Source organism: Salmo trutta, chromosome 2 (genome assembly GCF_901001165.1).
Source record: "Salmo trutta chromosome 2, fSalTru1.1, whole genome shotgun sequence".
Taxonomy (NCBI): Eukaryota; Metazoa; Chordata; class Actinopteri; order Salmoniformes; family Salmonidae; genus Salmo; species Salmo trutta.
Window position 1 is genome coordinate 6,722,954 of NC_042958.1, and position 19,206 is coordinate 6,742,159.

A 19,206-nucleotide genomic window follows, 5' to 3' on the forward strand; every position below is an offset into this window, starting at 1 on the left:
TTTGACCATATTAAAGACCAACGGCTCATATTTCTGTGTTTATTATATTATAATTAAGTCTATGATTTGATAGAGCAGTCTGACTGAACGGTGGTAGGCGGCAGCACGCTCGTAAGCATTCATTCAAACTTTACTGCGTTTGCCAGCAGCTCTTAGCAAAGCTTGCTTCACAGCGCTGTTTATGACTTCAAGCCTATCAACTCCAGAGATTAGGCTGGCAATACTAAAGTGCCAATTAGAACATCCAATAGTAAATGGTATATGAAACACAAATGGTACAGAGAGAAATAGTTGACGCGTCATAATTCCTATAATAACTACAACCTAAAACTTGGGAATAATGAGGAACTGGGGATATTGAACCACCAGCTTTCATATGTTCTCATGTTCTGAGCAAGAACTTAAACGTTAGCTTTTTTTTTTTTTTTTTACATGGCACATATTGCACTTTTACTTTCTTCTCCAACACTGTGTTTTTGCATTATTTAAACCAAATTGAATATGTTTCATTATTTATTTGAGACTAAATTGATTTTATTTATGTATTATATTAAGTTAAAATAAAAGTGTTTGTTGTTCATTCAGTATTGTTGTAATTGGCATTATTACAAACAAAAATAAAACATTGGCAGATTAATTGGTATCGGCTTTTTTTGGTCCTCCAATAAATCGGTATCGGCATTGAAAAATCATAAATCAGTCGACCTCTACTCTGGAGAGACCTGAAAATAGCTTCGCAGCAACGCTCCCCATCCAACTTGACAGAGCTTGAGAAGATCTGCAGAGAAGAATGGTAGAAACTCCCCAAATACAGGTGTCCCAAGCTTGTAGCGTCATACCCAAGAAGACTCGAGGCTGTAATCGCTGCCAAAGGTGCTTCAACAAAGTACTGAGTAAAAGGTATGAATGCTTCTGTAAATGTAATTTCAGATGTTTATTTTTTTATAAATGTGGGGGGAAAAAAACAGTTTTTGCTTTGTTATTATGGGGTATTGTGTGTAGATTGATGAGGGGGAAAAAAACGACTTAATCCATTTTAGAATAAGGTTGTAACGTAACAAAATGTGTAAAAAGTTAAGGGGTCTGAATACTTTCCAGATGCACTGTATTTCAGTCTGTGCTAGAAAAACAGTCCTATAGTTCAGTATCCGCTTCATCGGACCACTTCTATATTGAGGGAGTCACTGGTACTTCCTGTTTGACTTTTTGCTTGTAAGCAGGAATCAGGAGAATAGAGTTATGGTCAGATTTGCCAAATGGAGGGCTGGAGAGAGCTTTGTATGCCTCGCTTTGTGTGGAGTGAAGGTGATCAAGAGTTGTTTATATTTGCACAGGTGACATGCTGGTAAAAATGAGGTAAAACAGATTTCAGTTTTCCTGTCTATGTGCAGTTATCAGTCCCAGTGAGAGGGGTAACCGCCAGTAAAACTGTATTCGTCCTGCTTATCACTCAAGTGTGATTCAGACGGGTTGGCACTGTCACCCAGACAGCCCCTTCAGGCTGTGACGAACAGACACCCTCTCCCCCATGGCGCCTGAAAGGTTTTGATAGTGTAACCATGTGATTCTGACTCCACGGCCTTTAAAGATAATGGTCAAGACAACGTAATAATTCCATGCAGAAGCGTTCGAAAATAAACTAATTCATTGGACCAATGACTGGAAGTGAATATTAGCAGTTTGACGTCAAAACACAAATCGTAGTGAATTTCAGTTGTTATCTTCTCAATAAACACATAGTATAACTGTTTTACGGTCATTCTATTCCATTAAAAGTTTTTCAAATTATCAACAGCCACTGTATTACTTGATCCCTCACTAGCTTTAAGCACCAGCTGTCAGAGCAGCTCACAGATCACTGCACCTGTTTTTATTTTATTTATTTTATTTCACCTTTATTTAACCAGGTAGGCAAGTTGAGAACAAGTTCTCATTTACAATTGCGACCTGGCCAAGATAAAGCAAAGCAGTTCGACAACATACAAAAACACAGAGTTACACATGGAGTAAAACAACATACAATCAATGATGCAGTAGAAAAAAATAAGACTATATACAATGTGAGCAAATGATGTGAGATAAGGGAGGTAAAGGCAAAAAAATGCCATGGTGGCAAAGTAAATAAAGTATGGCAAGAAAAACACTGGAATGGTAGATTTGTAGTTTGAAGAAAGTTAAAAGTTAAAATATAAATAATATGGTGCAAAGGAGCAAAATAAATAAAATAAATAAATACAGTAGGGGAAGAGGTAGTAGTTTGGGCTAAATTAAAGATGGGCTATGTACAGGTGCAGAGATCTGTGAGCTGCTCTGACAGCTGGTGCTTAAAGCTACTGAGGGAGATAAGTGTTTCCAGTTTTAGAGATTTTTGTAGTTCGTTCCAGTCATTGGCAGCTGAGAACTGGAAGGAGAGACGACCAAAGGAGGAGTTGGCTTTAGGGGTGACCAGAGAGATATACCTGCTGGAGCGCGTGCTACAGGTGGGTGCTGCTATGGTGACCAGTGAGCGGAGATAAGGGGGGACTTTACCTAGCAGGGTCTTGTAGATGACCTGGAGCCAATGTGTTTGGCGACGATTATGAAGTGAAGGCCAGCCAACGAGAGCATACAGGTCGCAGTGGTGGGTTGTATATGGGGCTTTGGTGACAAAACGGATGGCACTGTGATAGACTGCATCCAGCTTGTTGAGTAGGGTATTGGAGGCTATTTGGTAAATGACATCGCCGAAGTCGAGGATTGGTAGGATGGTCAGTTTTACGAGGGTATGTTTGGCAGCATGAGTGAAGGATGCTTTGTTGCGAAATAGGAAGCCAATTCTAGATTTCACTTTGGATTGGAGATGATTGATGTGAGTCTGGAAGGAGAGTTTACAGTCTAACCAGACACCTAGGTATTTGTAGTTGTCCACAAATTCTAAGTTAGAACCGTCCAGAGAAGTTATGCTGGATGGGCGGGCAGGTGCAGGCAGCGATCGGTTGAAGAGCATGCATTTAGTTTTACTTGTGTTTAGGAGCAGTTGGAGACCACGGAAGGAGAGTTGAATGGCATTGAAGCTCGTCTGGAGGGTTGTTAACACAGTGTCCAAAGAAGGGCCAGAAGTATACAGAATGGTGTCGTCTGCGTAGAGGTGGATCAGAGATTCACCAGCAGCAAGAGCGACATCATTTATGTATACAGAGAAAAGAGTTGGCCCAAGAATTGAACCCTGTGGTACCCCCATAGAGACTGCCAGAGGTCCAGACAGTAGGCCCTCCGATTTGACACACTGAACTCTGTCAGAGAAGTAGTTGGTGAACCAGGCAACGCAATCGTTTGAGAAACCAAGGCTACTAAGTCTGCCGATGAGGATGTGGTGATTAACAGAGTCAAAAGCTTTGGCCAGGTCAATGAATACGGCAGCACAGTATTGTTTCTTATCGATGGCGGTTACGATGTCGTTTAGGACCTTGAGCGTGGCTGAGGTGCACCCATGACCAGCTCTGAAACCAGATTGCATAGCGGAGAGGGTGCGGTGGGATTCGAAATAGTCGGTAATCTGTTTGTTGACTTGGCTTTCGAAGACCTTAGAAAGGCAGGGTAGGATGGATATAGGTCTGTAGCAATTTGGGTCAAGAGTGTCACCTCCTTTGAAGAGGGGGATGACAGCAGCTGCTTTCCAATCTATGGGAATCTCAGACGACACGAAAGAGAGGTTGAACAGGCTAGTAATAGGGGTTGCAATAATTTCGGCAGATAATTTTAGAAAGAAAGGGTCCAGATTGTCAAGCCCAGCTGATTTGTAGGGGTCCAGATTTTGCAGCTCTTTCAGAACATCAGCTGAATGGATTTGGGAGAAGGAGAAATGGGGGAGGCTTGGGCGAGTAGCTGTGGGGGGTGCAGTGCTGTTGAATGCAGTAGGGGTAGTTAGGTGGAAAGCATGGCCAGCCGTAGAAAAGTGCTTATTGAAATTCTCAATTATAGTGGGCTTATCGGTGGTGACAGAGTTTCCTATCCTCAGTGCAGTGGGCAGTTGGGAGGAGGTGTTCTTATTCTCCATGGACTTTACAATGTCCCAGAACTTTTTAGAGTTGGAGTTGCACGAAGCAAATTTCTGTTTGAAAAAGCTAGCCTTGGCGTTTCTAACTGCCTGTGTGTATTGGTTTCTAACTTCCCTAAAAAGTTGCATATCGCGGGGGCAGTTCGATGCTAATGCAGAACGCCACAGGATATTTTTGTGTTGGTTAAGGGCAGTCAGGTCTGGGGAGAACCAAGGGCTATATCTGTTCCTGGTTCTAAATTTCTTGAAAGGGGCATGCTTATTTAAGATGGAGAGGAAGGCATTTAAAAAAAATAACCAGGCATCCTCTACTGACGGGATGAGGTCAATATCCTTCCAGGATACCAGGGCCAGGTCGATTAGAAAGGCTTGCTCATTGAAATGTTTCAGGGAGCGTTTGACAGTGATGAGTGGAGGTCGTTTGACCGCTGACCCATTACGGGTGCAGGCAATGAGGCAGTGATCGCTGAGATCTTGGTTGAAAACAGCAGAGGTGTAATTAGAGGGCACATTGGTTAGGATGATATCTATGAGGGTGCCAGTGTTTGCGGCTTTGGGGTTGTACCTGGTGGGTTCATTAATAATTTGTGTGAGATTGAGGGCATCAAGCTTGGATTGTAGAATGGCTGGGGTGTTAAGCATGTCCCAGTTTAGGTCGCCTAGTAGCACGAGCTCTGAAGATAGATGGGGGGCAATCAGTTCACATATGGTGTCCAGAGCACAGCTAGGGGCCGAGGGGGGTCTATAGCAGGCGGCAACGGTGAGAGACTTGTTTTTGGAGAGGTGGATTTTTAAAAGTAGAAGTTCAAATTGTTTGGGTACAGACCTGGATAGCAGGACAGAACTCTGCAGGCTATCTCTGCAGTAGATTGCAACACCGCCCCCTTTGGTTGTTCTATCTTGTCTGAAAACGTTGTAGTTAGGGATGAAGATTTCACAGTTTTTGGTGGACTTCCTAAGCCAAGATTCAGACACAGCTAGGACATCCGGGTTGGCAGAGTGTGCTAAAGCAGTGAATAAAACAAACTTCGGGAGGAGGCTTCTAATGTTAACATGCATGAAACCAAGGCTATTACGGTTACAGAAGTCATCAAAAGAGAGCGCCTGGGGAGTAGGTGTGGAGCCAGGCACTGCAGGGCCTGGATTAGCCCATCTATAATTTAGCCCAAACTACTACCTCTTCCCCTACTGTATTTATTTATTTTATTTATTTTGCTCCTTTGCACCATATTATTTATATTTTAACTTTGAACTTTCTTCAAACTACAAATCTACCATTCCAGTGTTTTTTCTTGCCATACTTTATTTACTTTGCCACCATGGCATTTTTTGCCTTTACCTCCCTTCTCACATCATTTGCTCACATTGTATATAGTCTTATTTTTTTATACTGCATCATTGATTGTATGTTGTTTTACTCCATGTGTAACTCTGTGTTGTTGTATGTTGTCGAACTGCTTTGCTTTATCTTGGCCAGGTCGCAATTGTAAATGAGAACTTGTTCTCAACTTGCCTACCTGGTTAAATAAAGGTGAAATAAATAAATAAATAAATAAAAATGCCCTGACAGCTGGTCGCGTTTTCAATGCTAATCCTGTAGAATCACCAACAGCACTGGTCCAATTAATGTGTTTATTTCCCAACGCTGTCGCATAGAATTATTATGTTGTCTTAACCTGTATTTTTTTCGACCTAGGTTTCTGTGTGTGAAGCCATGGGATCTGTCACTTCACAGAGAACATCAATGACCACAGCACAAAGTACTGTGTTACTGTTAAATCATTTCAGTATTTTGACTGCCCTTTCCTCCACAGGCAGAATAACAGCCCTAGACCAGTATAAGCCCCAAAGCGGGCCGATGGAGAGTGTTCTGGCTACAAGGACACAGCTGCCCTGTTCTCTCACAGCTGAGTCGAATACAATCCCTACCCCCTTCTCAGAATGACATCACCGATGTTTAGCAGGATCAATCTGGCTCAAAAACATGCGGCCTCCGGATGTCAACAGTAAATGTTAGGGGAAGGGTTTCCCTCAAGAGCCGCACTTTCGCTTGTATATCAAGCAGCAGCCCATGTCCGTTTCTAGGATATAAAAAGTAATCACACAAAAGGGAACTGTACACATTGGCCACTCAGGGTCCTGTTATTGTGTTTCTTCAGGTATTCAGCTAGCCACAACACGATGAAAGAGAATCTGTCCATGTGCTTGGTGTTACCTCAAACTACTTGTCCGTTGTAAAGCAGTTGTAGCTGCTGTGTATGCAGGTAATGCAAAGTTTTTCCCATCTTTGGTTCTAGCATGTAGAATATCGACTGAACATTGATCTGTTCAGCTTGTCTGATCCAGGTTCTGGGAATCAGTGATTGCAAATTGCATTAAGCAGACAGGCTCTGTCAAGTGTGTTCAGAAATGGATAATATCCCTCCTCTTCTGGGAAGATTCCTCAGTCACTCAGCAGTTCTGTAGCTACCCAGGTAAATAACACATCTGGGAGTTAGACTAGGCCATGAAAGTGGGCAGAAAATAACCAATGCTTTGCTGTGTTTTCCACCAGTACAAGGTCACATGCATATGCATCCACATCCATGTCTGATAATGCTGAGAAAGCCTGAACAGATCCTCTCAGATCCACAGATGACTCAATGTCCACTGTGGGAATTGACTGTATCATAGCATGCAGACTACCCAAGGTTGTGTTGAGTGCTAGAGCTCCAGACATCCAAAGTTCCCACACTCTGCCACAGCCTGAGGGGTAGTGAGGGAGATCATATCCGAGCGATCTTGGAGAGACAACAGGAATGTCTAATCATGAAGGATTCTGTTTGTGTACGCAGAGAATCCCTCTTCGAATTCTGAAGTCATTCCAGCGGGGTTTGGCGGGTAAGGAAAAGCAATCAAGGTGGATATTGGATAATACCTGGGAAACAAACATTCTACAATGCTTTGGAAAACAATTAACCTGGGCCAAAGGTCACCAAAAGGTTAAACAGTGAGGTGTTCAGGTCACATCATGCCATCTTTCCATGAAGGTCAACAAGTAACTCTGTAAGGCGTGTTTCCTAAGATATTTTATAACTTTTGTATTAACAATATTATGTGGCACCTGCATGACAGTCTCCTTTAAAAAGGCAGCGCATGCTATCATGCAAGCTATCAATGACTTGTTTTGCAACATGTTGATATGTGTTTTAAATGAACTAGGAATTGCTCCTGCTCTCTGGTAACAATTCTATAGAGATTTGAATTCATGTATTTGAGATTTACATGAGATTTACATGTATTTTCCAAGTGAGCCCTGGTCAATACAGTAAAAGTGCTAATTAGGTAGAGTAGGTGGTTTCTAGGCTAAGGTAAACAGCATACCAGAAATGATTGATGCGGTATGGCTATGCATGGGATGGAGGGGAAAAAAGTGTAGGGGATGGGACTTCAAGATAAAGTTCCTACCTTTAGAGTAAGAACTAAGAATCCTATCTACTGCCAATTCCTGGAAGAGCAGATTGTATCACATTGCTTGCGCAGGCCGGAATAGAAAATATCGAGCCATGGCGAAACATCAGAAACACAAACAGATAGGGTTTCTAATGGATCCACATCCCAACATACAGTTCAAGGACAGTGAGACATGACTATATGGATCCACATCCCAACATTCAGTTCAAGGACAGTGAGACATGACTATATGGATCCACATCCCAACATTCAGTTCAAGGACAGTGAGACATGACTATATGGATCCACATTACAACATACAGCCCAGGGACAGTGAATCATGGCTATAGGTTCAGCTTTCTCAATGTTTATTTACCCTTCCTGCCTGCCCCACTGAGAAGATTACAGGCCAAGTCAATCACTGTGTTGATACTGGGGAAGAGGATCCTTGCCCTGACAACACAAACAGACAGTACATGCTGTGACAGCAGCATGTCAGTTAGCACATAACATAACCAGCACAGCGGACTCAAACAGAGCAGGGTTTGAGATTAATGGTGGCACATTGCTGGCACCCTCTGGCCATGACAGGAAATACACTGCTGGCAACTCCCTGCGTTGGGCGAAAGCACCACTACTAAAGGATTTTGCAGGTTTAAAGCTTATTTCCTGCAATTCTACACATTGTCATGGGCTGCAAAGACAATTTTGCAGTTTTAAAGCTAGTTTTCTTGCAATTCTATACATTTTGCCATGTATAATGTGTATTCATGTGATATTTGAGTGACCAAAAAAATGACAACAATATCTCTGGGCTAAAAAAATCTTAAATTAAAAAAAACAACTGACATGGGCTCGGTGGTCTGGACATGGGCTCGGTGGTCTGGACATGGGCTCGGTGTTCTGGACATGGGCTCGGTGGTCTGGATATGGGCTCGGTGTTCTGGACATGGGCTCGGTGGTCTGGATATGGGCTCGGTGTTCTGGACATGGGCTCGGTGGTCTGGATATGGGCTCGGTGGTCTGGACATGGGCTCGGTGGTCTGGACATGGGCTCGGTGATCTGGACATGGGCTCGGTGATCAGGACATGGGCACGGTGATCAGGACATGGGCACGGTGGTCAGGACATGGGCTCGGTGTTCTGGACATGGGCTCGGTGGTCTGGACATGGGCTCGGTGTTCTGGACATGGGCTCGGTGTTCTGGACATGGGCTCGGTGGTCTGGACATGGGCTCGGTGATCTGGACATGGGCTCGGTGTTCTGGACATGGGCTCGGTGGTCTGGACATGGGCTCGGTGGCCAGGACATGGGCTCGGTGGTCTGGACATGGGCTCGGTGGTCTGGACATGGGCTCGGTGGTCTGGACATGGTCTCGGTGGTCTGGACATGGGCTCGGTGATCTGGACATTTCTGACAAGTTATAAATAGCTCTCTAAGGTATTCAATGACTAACGTGACAAGAGGAACTGATGATTCACTACCCAGTCCCCCCCCCCGACCACTCATGCCCCTCACAGTTTGGGAACCACTAAGCAAAAGGAAGTGACTCTGGGCTTTAAATGGATTTCACATCTCTGTTCCCTCCCTCTCTAGCTCAGGATAGAACGCATGCCAATGTTCCATTCAGAGAACACTAAATTCTCCACGTATGTGACTACTGTTACAAAATGGAAGAAAGTTTCATTTCTTCCGTGTCAAGTGGACAGCTGAGTCAATACCATGTGTGTGGTGACATTTGAGAAAGGATCTGGATAATCAACTGCAGTTCTCACAGACCACTTGTCACTTGTTAAGCGAATATGAGCAGAGTGGAGTGAGGAATGGAGCTTGCATAATTTGGCTGGAGTGGATTATTTTTTTTTTAAATGGAGTGTTGGTCTTATCTTTCGATCAAATTTTGCTCTGATTTTTGTTCCAATTTCATTCCAGTGGCACTCAGCCATGAGCTCTGGGCATGCTCTGCCCAGCATATTTAATTTCCTTCATCACTGTTCTTTTAAATTAGGCCTATTCTGTTTATTTATCTAGCCTACCCCACCATTAATGAGCAGAGATGTTGACATGAGTGGATCATGAAATATGTCACAGTCTGTGTCATCGATGGCAAGACAACGCGGCAGCACACGCAGCAGCATCAGAGACATTTTACAATTTGTAACAGAAGTATCTGATCATCAACAGATTAGAGGAAAGTTTTTTATTTTTTAAACACAGGTAGGCCCTGGTTCAATAGAATTAGCTAATTCGTACAAATTCATAAAAACAAAAATTGGCATTTTGGTCTTCATTTTGAATTAGGCGAGCGTGATGGGCAATACCCTGTGAAAGTAACCACCCCTTCCACTTTGCTTGCGTATCACGTCCCCTAATCTTTTGAATGGGCTTCACAATTACATCAAAGCATTTGTGAAAACACAGTAATTTAAGACATACACTGAGTATACCAAACATTAGGAACACCCCCCCCCCCCTTTTTTGCCCTCAAAACAGCCTCAATTCGAACTCTACAAGGTGTTGAAAACGGTGTCAAAACAGCCTCAATTCGAACTCTACAAGGTGTCGAAAGTGTTCCACAGGGACGCTGGCCCATGTTGACGCCAATGTTTCCCACAGTTGTCCTTTGGGTGGACCATTATTGATACACATGGGAAACTGTTGAGCGTGAAAAACCCAGCAGAGTTGCAGTTCTTGACACAAACTGGTGCGCCTGGCACCTACTACCATACCCTGTTCAAAGGTACTTAAATATTTTGTCTTGCACATTCACCCTCTGAATGGCACACAGACACAATCCATGTCTCAATTGTTTTGAGGCTTAAAAATCCTTCTTTAACCTGTCTCCTCCCCTTCATCTACACTGATTGAAGTGGATTTAACAGGTGACATCAATAAGGGATCATAGCTTTCATGGAAAGAGCAGGTGTTCTTCAAACTTTTGACTGGTACTGTATATAATATAATTATAATTATATTTGTGTTTGTGGATGAATTTACTCCTGCCAGATGCCTTTATTTTTTTAGCTTGTTTTTGCCCATTGAAGACTATTCAAAAACATTACAAAAGTTCAAAAACTACAAGGCTGGGGGGGGGGCAGTCACTTCCTAGTGACCTTCACAGCATATCACCTTAGAGATAATATTCCTCAAAGTCAAACCACTGAGCTTTCTGTTTGGAAAATCTTCAAAAAGAGGACATCTGTGTAGGCTAAAGAAACATTGGGGGGGGGGGGTCCTCCGGTTACACATCCAGAGCGTTAATAGCGGCACCCAAGTAAGGTTGTAAAATTTCTGGAACTTTCAATAAATTCCAGAAATCCTGGTTGGAGGATTACAGATTTCCTGCCAATCCCCTCCTGATTCCGGGAACATTACAACCGGGATTTCGGGAAAACCAGGGAATTGATTGAAAGTTCCCGTCATTTTGCAATCCTACACCAAGCAACTTTTGACAGGGTGTAGAAAGCAGGGTAGCCTAATCCTATACATACTCCAGACATAGGGACGTGTGTGACATGACACCGACACCACGTATCTCCCTCAACATCTTTTAGACACCCGACACCTCAGGCAACATAACTGATAGACTGTTGTTGTTAGAGAAGCAGTTCTCTGATTGACTCAAGTGCCATCCATGTTTGTATGTTTATCCTCACTGTGTTCAAATGTGTGGATCAGAACATTTAGTTCCTGCATTAGAAGCTGCCATTTAGCCGAAACAAATGCTGACCGAGATGTGTGGCTTCGAAATTGATTTCCCCCTTGTCGTGTCTTTGGCATCATTAAAACTGAAGACATACTTATCAAATAACTCTCTGTAATTATTATTACGCAATTAAACTGATTAATCATGCAACTGTAATTAACTAGGAAGTCGGGGCACCAAGGAAAATATTCAGATTACAAATTATTTTGATCAGATTATTTTAATATCTGATCAGTTAGTCTTCGAATTAATGAATTATTTACCTCACGTCAGTCTCATTCCAAACGTCGTAAATTGTTGGTTATCTGCACGAACCCAGTCTTCACTATGAGTCATCCATACATCAATTTTCTTAAAATCATTTATTTACTAACTAGGTAATTCACATAAAATGCATAACAAACAGTAGATATGTTTACAAAGAAATTATAGAGGAATGCACCCTAGTGGGCTAAACCAGCATGGCGGCTTGTTAGACAAAAGGGGGTTGGAGTCAGCTGAGAAGACACTAGAGTTGATAATTATAACAATTGAAATGCTAACCCTTTGCACATGAACGCTCACTCATTCGGAACAATTGCAATCAATATATATATTTACGCTCAGTGTGTCGTCGGGATCTCTGTTGAAAAGTTTGTTTCTGTTGGAGAGTCTGTCCGCCCTCTCTCTCTCTCTCTCTCTCTTTCTCTCTGCCCTGGTTAGAATGGGTAGTTCAGAGTGACATTCATAAATGTCGTTATAGATAGATGTTTTCGGCGGTTGTCAGTCTTCGCGTTCAAAGATACCAAATTCCTAGCTGCAGACTAGTAATTAATATGAAAGACTTGTTCTTATTCTGTTGGTATCGATAGTCTAATAGTTTAACCACGTGGTATGGTTAAAAGTTAATCAAGAGAAATGCATGGTCTCCAACCTTTAGCCATCTCGTAATTGAGGTAAGCTCAGTCTGGGGATAGAAAACCTAGGTGGGGGTTTTATTCGGAAGAGCAGAAAAGACTGTCTCATGACGCCAGGTCCTGTCTGTGTCCCTGGGGACGTGCCATGGACTTAGTGAAACTTTAAACAGAAATACAATTCTCTCACATTAACATCATTACATAGCATCCCATCATCTCCCAAATAGCTTCCTTATTCATTCATTTTATACAACCATTTAGATGTAAGTCTCATACCTGAGACTCTTCTATAAACATGATTATGGTAATGTGGTGGTATTGTCTCTCATGAGTTTCACAAAATTGTACCAAACGGACCAGTTCGTAGCTGGATTCTTCACCGATCTTTTATACCTTCTCCAGAACATACATGTTGTTCGGTTCTCCAGTTCTGTGAGGTGGAAGAACTCCTTTGTTCTCTCCATATTGTGGCCATGAGGAGAGGGTCTCCTCGCAGGAATTTACGACCGCTCTTACAGAGCCTGGTGTCAGAAGTATAGAGGTCGGGGGATGGTGCTCACAGTGTCCAAAGAGGGCAACGTCATGACACCCTTGTGAAGATTGCAAATCATCACATAGAAACCTGACATCAAGGCTGCATCACAACCGGCCGTGATTGGGAGTCCCATAGGGCGGCGCACAACTGGCCCAGCGTCGTCCGGGTTTGTTCGGGGTAGGCCGTCATTGTAAATAAGAATTTGTTTTTAACTGACTTGCCTAGTTAAATAAAAGGTACAATTTAAAATAAATAAAATAAATATATTTATTTTAAATTTATTGTAATGCCATCCCCGTGGAGGAAAAAAACATATGAAAAAGAAAAACTGAAGGAGAGACACAGCTACTACGAGAAGACAGTCACAGTCTGTGGAAAATAAGTTTATTTCAAAACACTCAAGACTTGTCTCTCTCTCTCCATGGCCAGGGCCAACAGTGTGTATAAATTACAGGAGGCTATGTGAAACAAGTGACTCAACACGTGTCTAATGACAGTGACTGTGTTGAGCCACGAGTCAGAAGTAATCTATCTAGACCAGCGAGCCCTCATCAAAACCTTTGTAATGCCTGGCATCCCAGACATCTGTAGCATGTGTCCCTAATGTACAATAATAATAAATAATAATAATGCCAATTAGCAGATGCTTTTATCCAAAAGCGACTCATACAGTAATTTATGTATTGTTCCCTTATTTTACCAGGTAAGTTGACTTACAAAACATTATGTACAGGTGGTCCTGGGAATCAAACCTACTATCCATGCTAGCACCCCACTCCACTAACTGAGCTACAGAGCACCCCGCTCCGCTAACTGAGCTACAGAGCACCCCGCTCCTCTAACTGAGCTACAGAGCACCCCGCTCCGCTAACTGAGCTACAGAGCACCCCGCTCCGCTAACTGAGCTACAGAGCACCCCGCTCCGCTAACTGAGCTACAGAGCACCCCGCTCCGCTAACTGAGCTACAGAGCACCCCGCTCCGCTAACTGAGCTACAGAGGACCCAGCTCTACCAACTGAGTTACAGCGGACCACAATGTGCAGTGCTCAATAGAAGACCAGCAGGGTTGACACTTAGGGCCAATTCCATTTAAAATCTATTAATTCCAGAAAGTCATTGAAATCTCTATTCAAGAAGCCCTATAAAAATAAGTATATTGATAACTGCTGTATAATCTGCAACTGCTGGTCAAAACCCTTTTTCTACCACAGTAGATTGGGGTCAAGAGTGTTCAGTTGTTTTAAGCAATTGTCTTTGACGGGGAAGGTGGTCTTTGACGGGGAAGGTGGTCTTTGACGGGGTAGATGGTCTTTGACGGGGAAGGTGGTCTTTGACGGGGAAGGTGGTCTTTGACGGGGAAGGTGGTCTTTGACGGGGTAGGTGGTCTTCGACGGGGAAGGTGGTCTTTGACGGGGAAGGTGGTCTTTGACGGGGAAGGTGGTCTTGACGGGGTAGGTGGTCTTGGCGGGGTAGGTGGTGTTTGACGGGGTAGGTGGTCTTGACGGGGTAGGTGGTCTTGACGGGGTAGGTGGTCTTTGACGGGGTAGATGGTGTTTGACGGGGTAGGTGGTCTTAAACGGGGTAGGTGGTCTTGACGGGGTAGATGGTCTTGACGGGGTAGGTAGTCTTTAACGGGAAGGTGGTCTTGACGGGGAAGGTGGTCTTTGACGGGGTAGGTGGTCTTTGACGGGGAAGGTGGTCTCGACGGGGTAGGTGGTCTTCGACGGGGAAGGTGGTCTTGACGGGGTAGGTGGTCTTCGACGGGGTAGGTAGTCTTCGACGGGGAAGGTGGTCTTGACGGGGTAGGTGGTCTTTGACGGGGTAGGTGGTGTTTGACGGGGTAGGTGGTCTTGACGGGGTATGTGGTCTTGATGGGGTAGGTGGTGTTTGACGGGGTAGGTGGTCTTGACGGGGTAGGTGGTCTTCGACGGGGTAGGTGGTGTTTGACGGGGTAGGTGGTCTGGACGGGGTAGGTGGTCTTTGACGGGGAAGGTGGTCTTTGACGGGGTAGGTGGTCTCGACGGTGTAGGTGGTGTTTGACGGGGTAGGTAGTCTTTGACGGGGTAGGTGGTCTCGACGGGGTAGGTGGTCTCGACGGGGTAGGTGGTGTTTGACGGGGTAGGTAGTCTTTGACGGGGTAGGTGGTCTCGACGGGGTAGGTGGTCTCGACGGGGTAGGTGGTGTTTGACGGGGTAGGTGGTGTTTGACGGGGTAGGTGGTCTCGACGGGGTAGGAGGTCATGGTCGAACAGTACGGGGAAAAAAATGTATGAAATGTATGCATTCACTACTGTAAGTCGCTCTGGATAAGAGCGTCTGCTAAATGACTAAAATGTAAAATGTATAGAGACACCTATTTTCTAAATTTCCAAATTCCAATGTCAACGGACTAACCAACACTCCTTGAAATGTTTTGAGGATCCCAAAAAAAGTTCTGGTTCTGTTTTGTTGTATTGAGTGCTAGGGAAAACAAACGACTCTTTAGGACATTAAAAAAACATTTTTTTACCAAATAGGCTTATGGTTTGTGGGCTGAAACTCTGAAGACCATCAGTGTATTGTGGGAAAACACTGATCTATCAAAGAAGAAGATAAATGATTTCAAGGTATCATCTTATCTCCTACCCCACCCATCATTATCCTATCTTCTTTAGAGGATGATTTGATTTAAAGACTTACCCCTTATCACTAAATGCATTAGAATAGATTAAATGTTGAAATGAAGCTATTATTAAAGCATTGATTAAAATATCAAGTTTATTGAAGGAAGGAGATAGAGGAAACAGATTCCCGAATAGAAGGGAACTGGAAAATACAAGCCGAAATAACAAACTATTCTATATGTGTTTCACACACTGAAACAAACACACACATTCTCTCTCTCTCTCTCTTGACATTTCATGACATTTCATTTGACAGTTTGAATTAATTTACATGGCTGTCAATGTCTTCATATCAAAAACATGACCACCAACCAGGTTCCAACTTGCCCTTTTAATAACGGCTCTATGAGCATGCTTCCCATGCCACAATAACTCTGAATAGTCTTGGGCGCTCCCCAAATACACTCAGGAAAGCCAATTAAAATACTGAACTCACTGCTTTTGTTTCTATATTCAGAAACAGTGGAAACAGCCTCCTCATTAACATCCAAGTGGTTGTAGGTGTCCAGACATTGCATAGGTTCCCAAAATTAGAGTAGCGATGCAGTTTATTTGTGAGAATATGGTCACTTATAGAACAGTTTTCTATATTCAGGAGGACAATTGTTGGCTGAAATAGGGTAAGGGTTGTAAATGATCTATTCTTCAACATGATTATCCCTGGTGATGCTTTTTGACATTTCAGTCTAATTTTAGAGGAGTGACAATTTCATTACAACCTGTTGCCATGCAACACCTGACGTGTGGTAGGTGAGACGCAAACAGGACAAGCTAATGTTATACATAATTGCTATGATAATATTAAAATGTGACAAAATGATTCATTATGACTATCATCAACTACAGTTGTGCATTAAAAGCAGAACAGAAACACGTATGTAGCAAAAAAGAGCGTTGATGTCATGGAGAAGTAGGCTAATTAGTGATATCTTGAATTAGCTATGATCACTCAGAAAACCGAATAGGTAAATTATGCGCGTGCTGTACCCTGGACGGTAAACAGACGCTCATTTCAGCTCGTGCCTAATGTATCTGGGAAGTAGCGTACATAAAGTTCTGTAAGGACACCCGGGGTTACGTAACCATAAACAACCCAAAGTGAAATGCATAGCTAATTCCCACTAGATAATAACGGGAGTCGGGGACAGGCTAAATCTTACCGTATCTGTTAGGCTCTCTACTGTACTCGAGGATAGGAACAGAATCGTGTGGGTCTATGGAGTCGCCTTCAGCCCCTCCGCTTTCAGGTACAGGATCATTTTTGACCCCTTCGTCACCCTGACCGACACGGACGACCACAAACCTCTCGCTCATGTCCCTCCTGCGTCTGCCCTTATGACACTTCTCACCGTGGAGAAAAGCTTCAGGCTGAAACCGGCGTTGAGATTGAAACTCCCAGTCGGGTCGACTAGCGGGATGATAATGTACAGGAGACGCTCTAATCCTTCGATTGATTACACTCAAGGCGTGTCCATCCGTTAGTGTTCTCTCATTGGCTGGGGGGCTCGCAGACCGGGGTAAATAGAATTCACAACTGGGTAATTGGTTATGAAAGACCAGTTTAATGTCTATGTTGATGAATTGATATAACACAAAGTATTGTTTGTCATGTTTTGGGAAATTAGAACAGCTATATCCACCCTACTTTTATTGAAACGTGAATAACTTGATATAAATAAATGCAGGCCCTATGAGAAAAATATTGTATGAGCAAAATACTGTGCAAAATACTGTGCTTACTGGGTCTACAAAAATATGAAAGCAATATGTAAAGTGCTGGTCTCATGTTTCATGAGCTGAAATAAAATATCCCCGAAAATTTCCATACGCTCAAAAACCTTATTTTGAACACACATGTGTTTACATCCCTGTTAGTGAGCATTTTACCCTTTGTCAAGATAATCCATCCACTTGACAGATGTGGCATATCAAGGAGCTGATTAAACACAATGATCATTATAATGGCCACTCTAAAATGTGCTGTTTTGTCATGCAACACAATGCCACAGATGCTTCAGGTGCTGAAGGAGCGTGCAATTGGCATGCTGACTGTAGAAATGTCCACCAGAGTTGTTTCCAGATAATTGAATGTTAATTTCTCTACCATAAGCCACCACAAACGTCGTTTTAGAGAATTTGGCAGTACGTCCAACCGGCCTCAAGACCGCAGACCACCTGTAACCACGCCAGCCCAGGACCTCCACATTCGGCTTCTTCACCTGTAGCGGGGGGCCTGGCTCCCAAGTGGGTGGGCCTATGTCCTCTCAGGCCCACTCCTGGCTACGCCCCTGCCCAGTCATGTGAAATCCATACATTAGGGACTTATTGAATTTATTTCAATTGACTGATTTGTATTTTGATTTATTTAACCTTTACTTAACTAGGCAAGTCAGTTAAGAATAAATGCTTATTCACAATGATGGCCTACCAGAAGGCAAAAGGCCTCCTGCTGGGACGGGGGCTGGGATTACAATTTTAAAATAAATAAAAAATACAGGACAAAACACACATCACAACAAGAGAGACACCACAACACTACATAAAGAGAGGCCTAAGATGACAACATAGCATGGCAGCAACATATGAAAACACAGCATGGTAGCAACACAACATCACAAGAACATGGTGGCAACACAACATGGCAGCAGCACAACATAGCAGCAGTACAAAACATGGTACAAACATTACTGGGCACAGACAACAGCACAAAGGGCAAGAAGGTAGAGACAGCAAAACATCACACAAAGCAGCCACAACTGTCAGTAAGAGTGTCCATGATGAAGAGTTGGAGATCAAACAGTCCAGTTTGAGTGTTTTTTGCAGCTCGTTCCAGTCGCTAGCTTCAGCGAACTGAAAAGACGAGCAACCCAGGGATGTGTGTGCTTTGGGGACCTTTAACAGAATGTGTCTGGCAGAACGGGTGTTGTATGTGGAGGATGAGGGCTGCAGTAGGTATATCAGATAGAGGGGAGTGAGGCGTATGTGAACTGTAACTCCGAAAAATCGTTGAAATTGTTGAATATTGCATTTATATATTTTGTTCAGTACTCATTCAAGGGATAGGCTACATAAATAAACCACGTCTGTTTGTTTTTTGTTCGTGTTTATGATAGGCTAATTCTCCCTTGGGTCTAACAAAGTCCTAACAACAAAACTGCCCTCTAAAACATGACAAACAAGTTTGAGTGGCATTTAATCAAACATTGAATAGTGAGTGTGAGGTTTAGGAGACATTAGCACTCACCTCATATATCCTGTGTTCCCAATACAGGCAGCAACTTTATGCCACCACAACATGTTAGCTGAGTGTGGACTTTCCTTAGTCTCCATCATAGGGCTACTGCTGAAAGTACAGTAGATGAGTGCTGAGGTCGCTACCTCGCTCTACAACCAAGTTACATGAATTGAGGGAGCAACCCAAAGTGAAGAAATTTGGTTTAGCCTATTGGATTTGGAGACTACTCATTTAGCATTTCTTTGGGGGTTTAGCCTACTGGATTTGGAGACTATTCATTTAGCATTCATTGGAGGTTTAGCCTACTGGATTTGGAGACTATTCATTTAGCCTTTCTTTGGGGGTTTAGCCTACTGGATTTAGAGATTATTCATTTAGCCTTTCTTTGGGGGTTTAGGCTACTGGATTTGGAGACTTTTCATTTAGCCTTTCTTTGGGGGTTTAGCCTACTGGATTTGGAGACTATTCATTTAGCCTTTCTTTGGGGTTTTAGGCTACTGGATTTGGAGACTTTTCATTTAGCCTTTCTTTGGGGGTTTAGCCTACTGGATTTGGAGACTTTTCATTTAGCCTTTCTTTGGGGGTTTAGCCTACTGGATTTGGAGACTATTCATTTAGCCTTTCTTTGGGGGTTTAGCCTACTGGATTTGGAGACTTTTCATTTAGCCTTTCTTTGGGGGTTTAGCCTACTGGATTTGGAGAC

The 19,206-nt window shown here is 43.3% G+C and overlaps 1 protein-coding gene across 4 annotated transcripts in view; it reads right to left on the minus strand.

Moving 5' to 3' along the window:
- The window catches only part of LOC115149475 (solute carrier family 12 member 7), a 104,710-nt gene extending 87,991 nt beyond the window's left edge, over positions 1 to 16,719 (minus strand). For 2 of the 4 annotated variants that reach the window (XM_029692423.1, XM_029692395.1), the window contains exon 1: positions 16,429 to 16,718. In XM_029692423.1, coding sequence (XP_029548283.1) covers positions 16,429 to 16,582 — 154 coding nt within the window. In that variant the 5' untranslated portion in view covers positions 16,583 to 16,718. Of the gene's footprint in view, positions 1 to 16,428 lie in introns of all 4 variants that reach the window. The other 2 variants (XM_029692389.1, XM_029692430.1) reach the window with 2 other exon arrangements.
- Between the last annotated feature and the right edge of the window lie 2,487 nt (positions 16,720 to 19,206).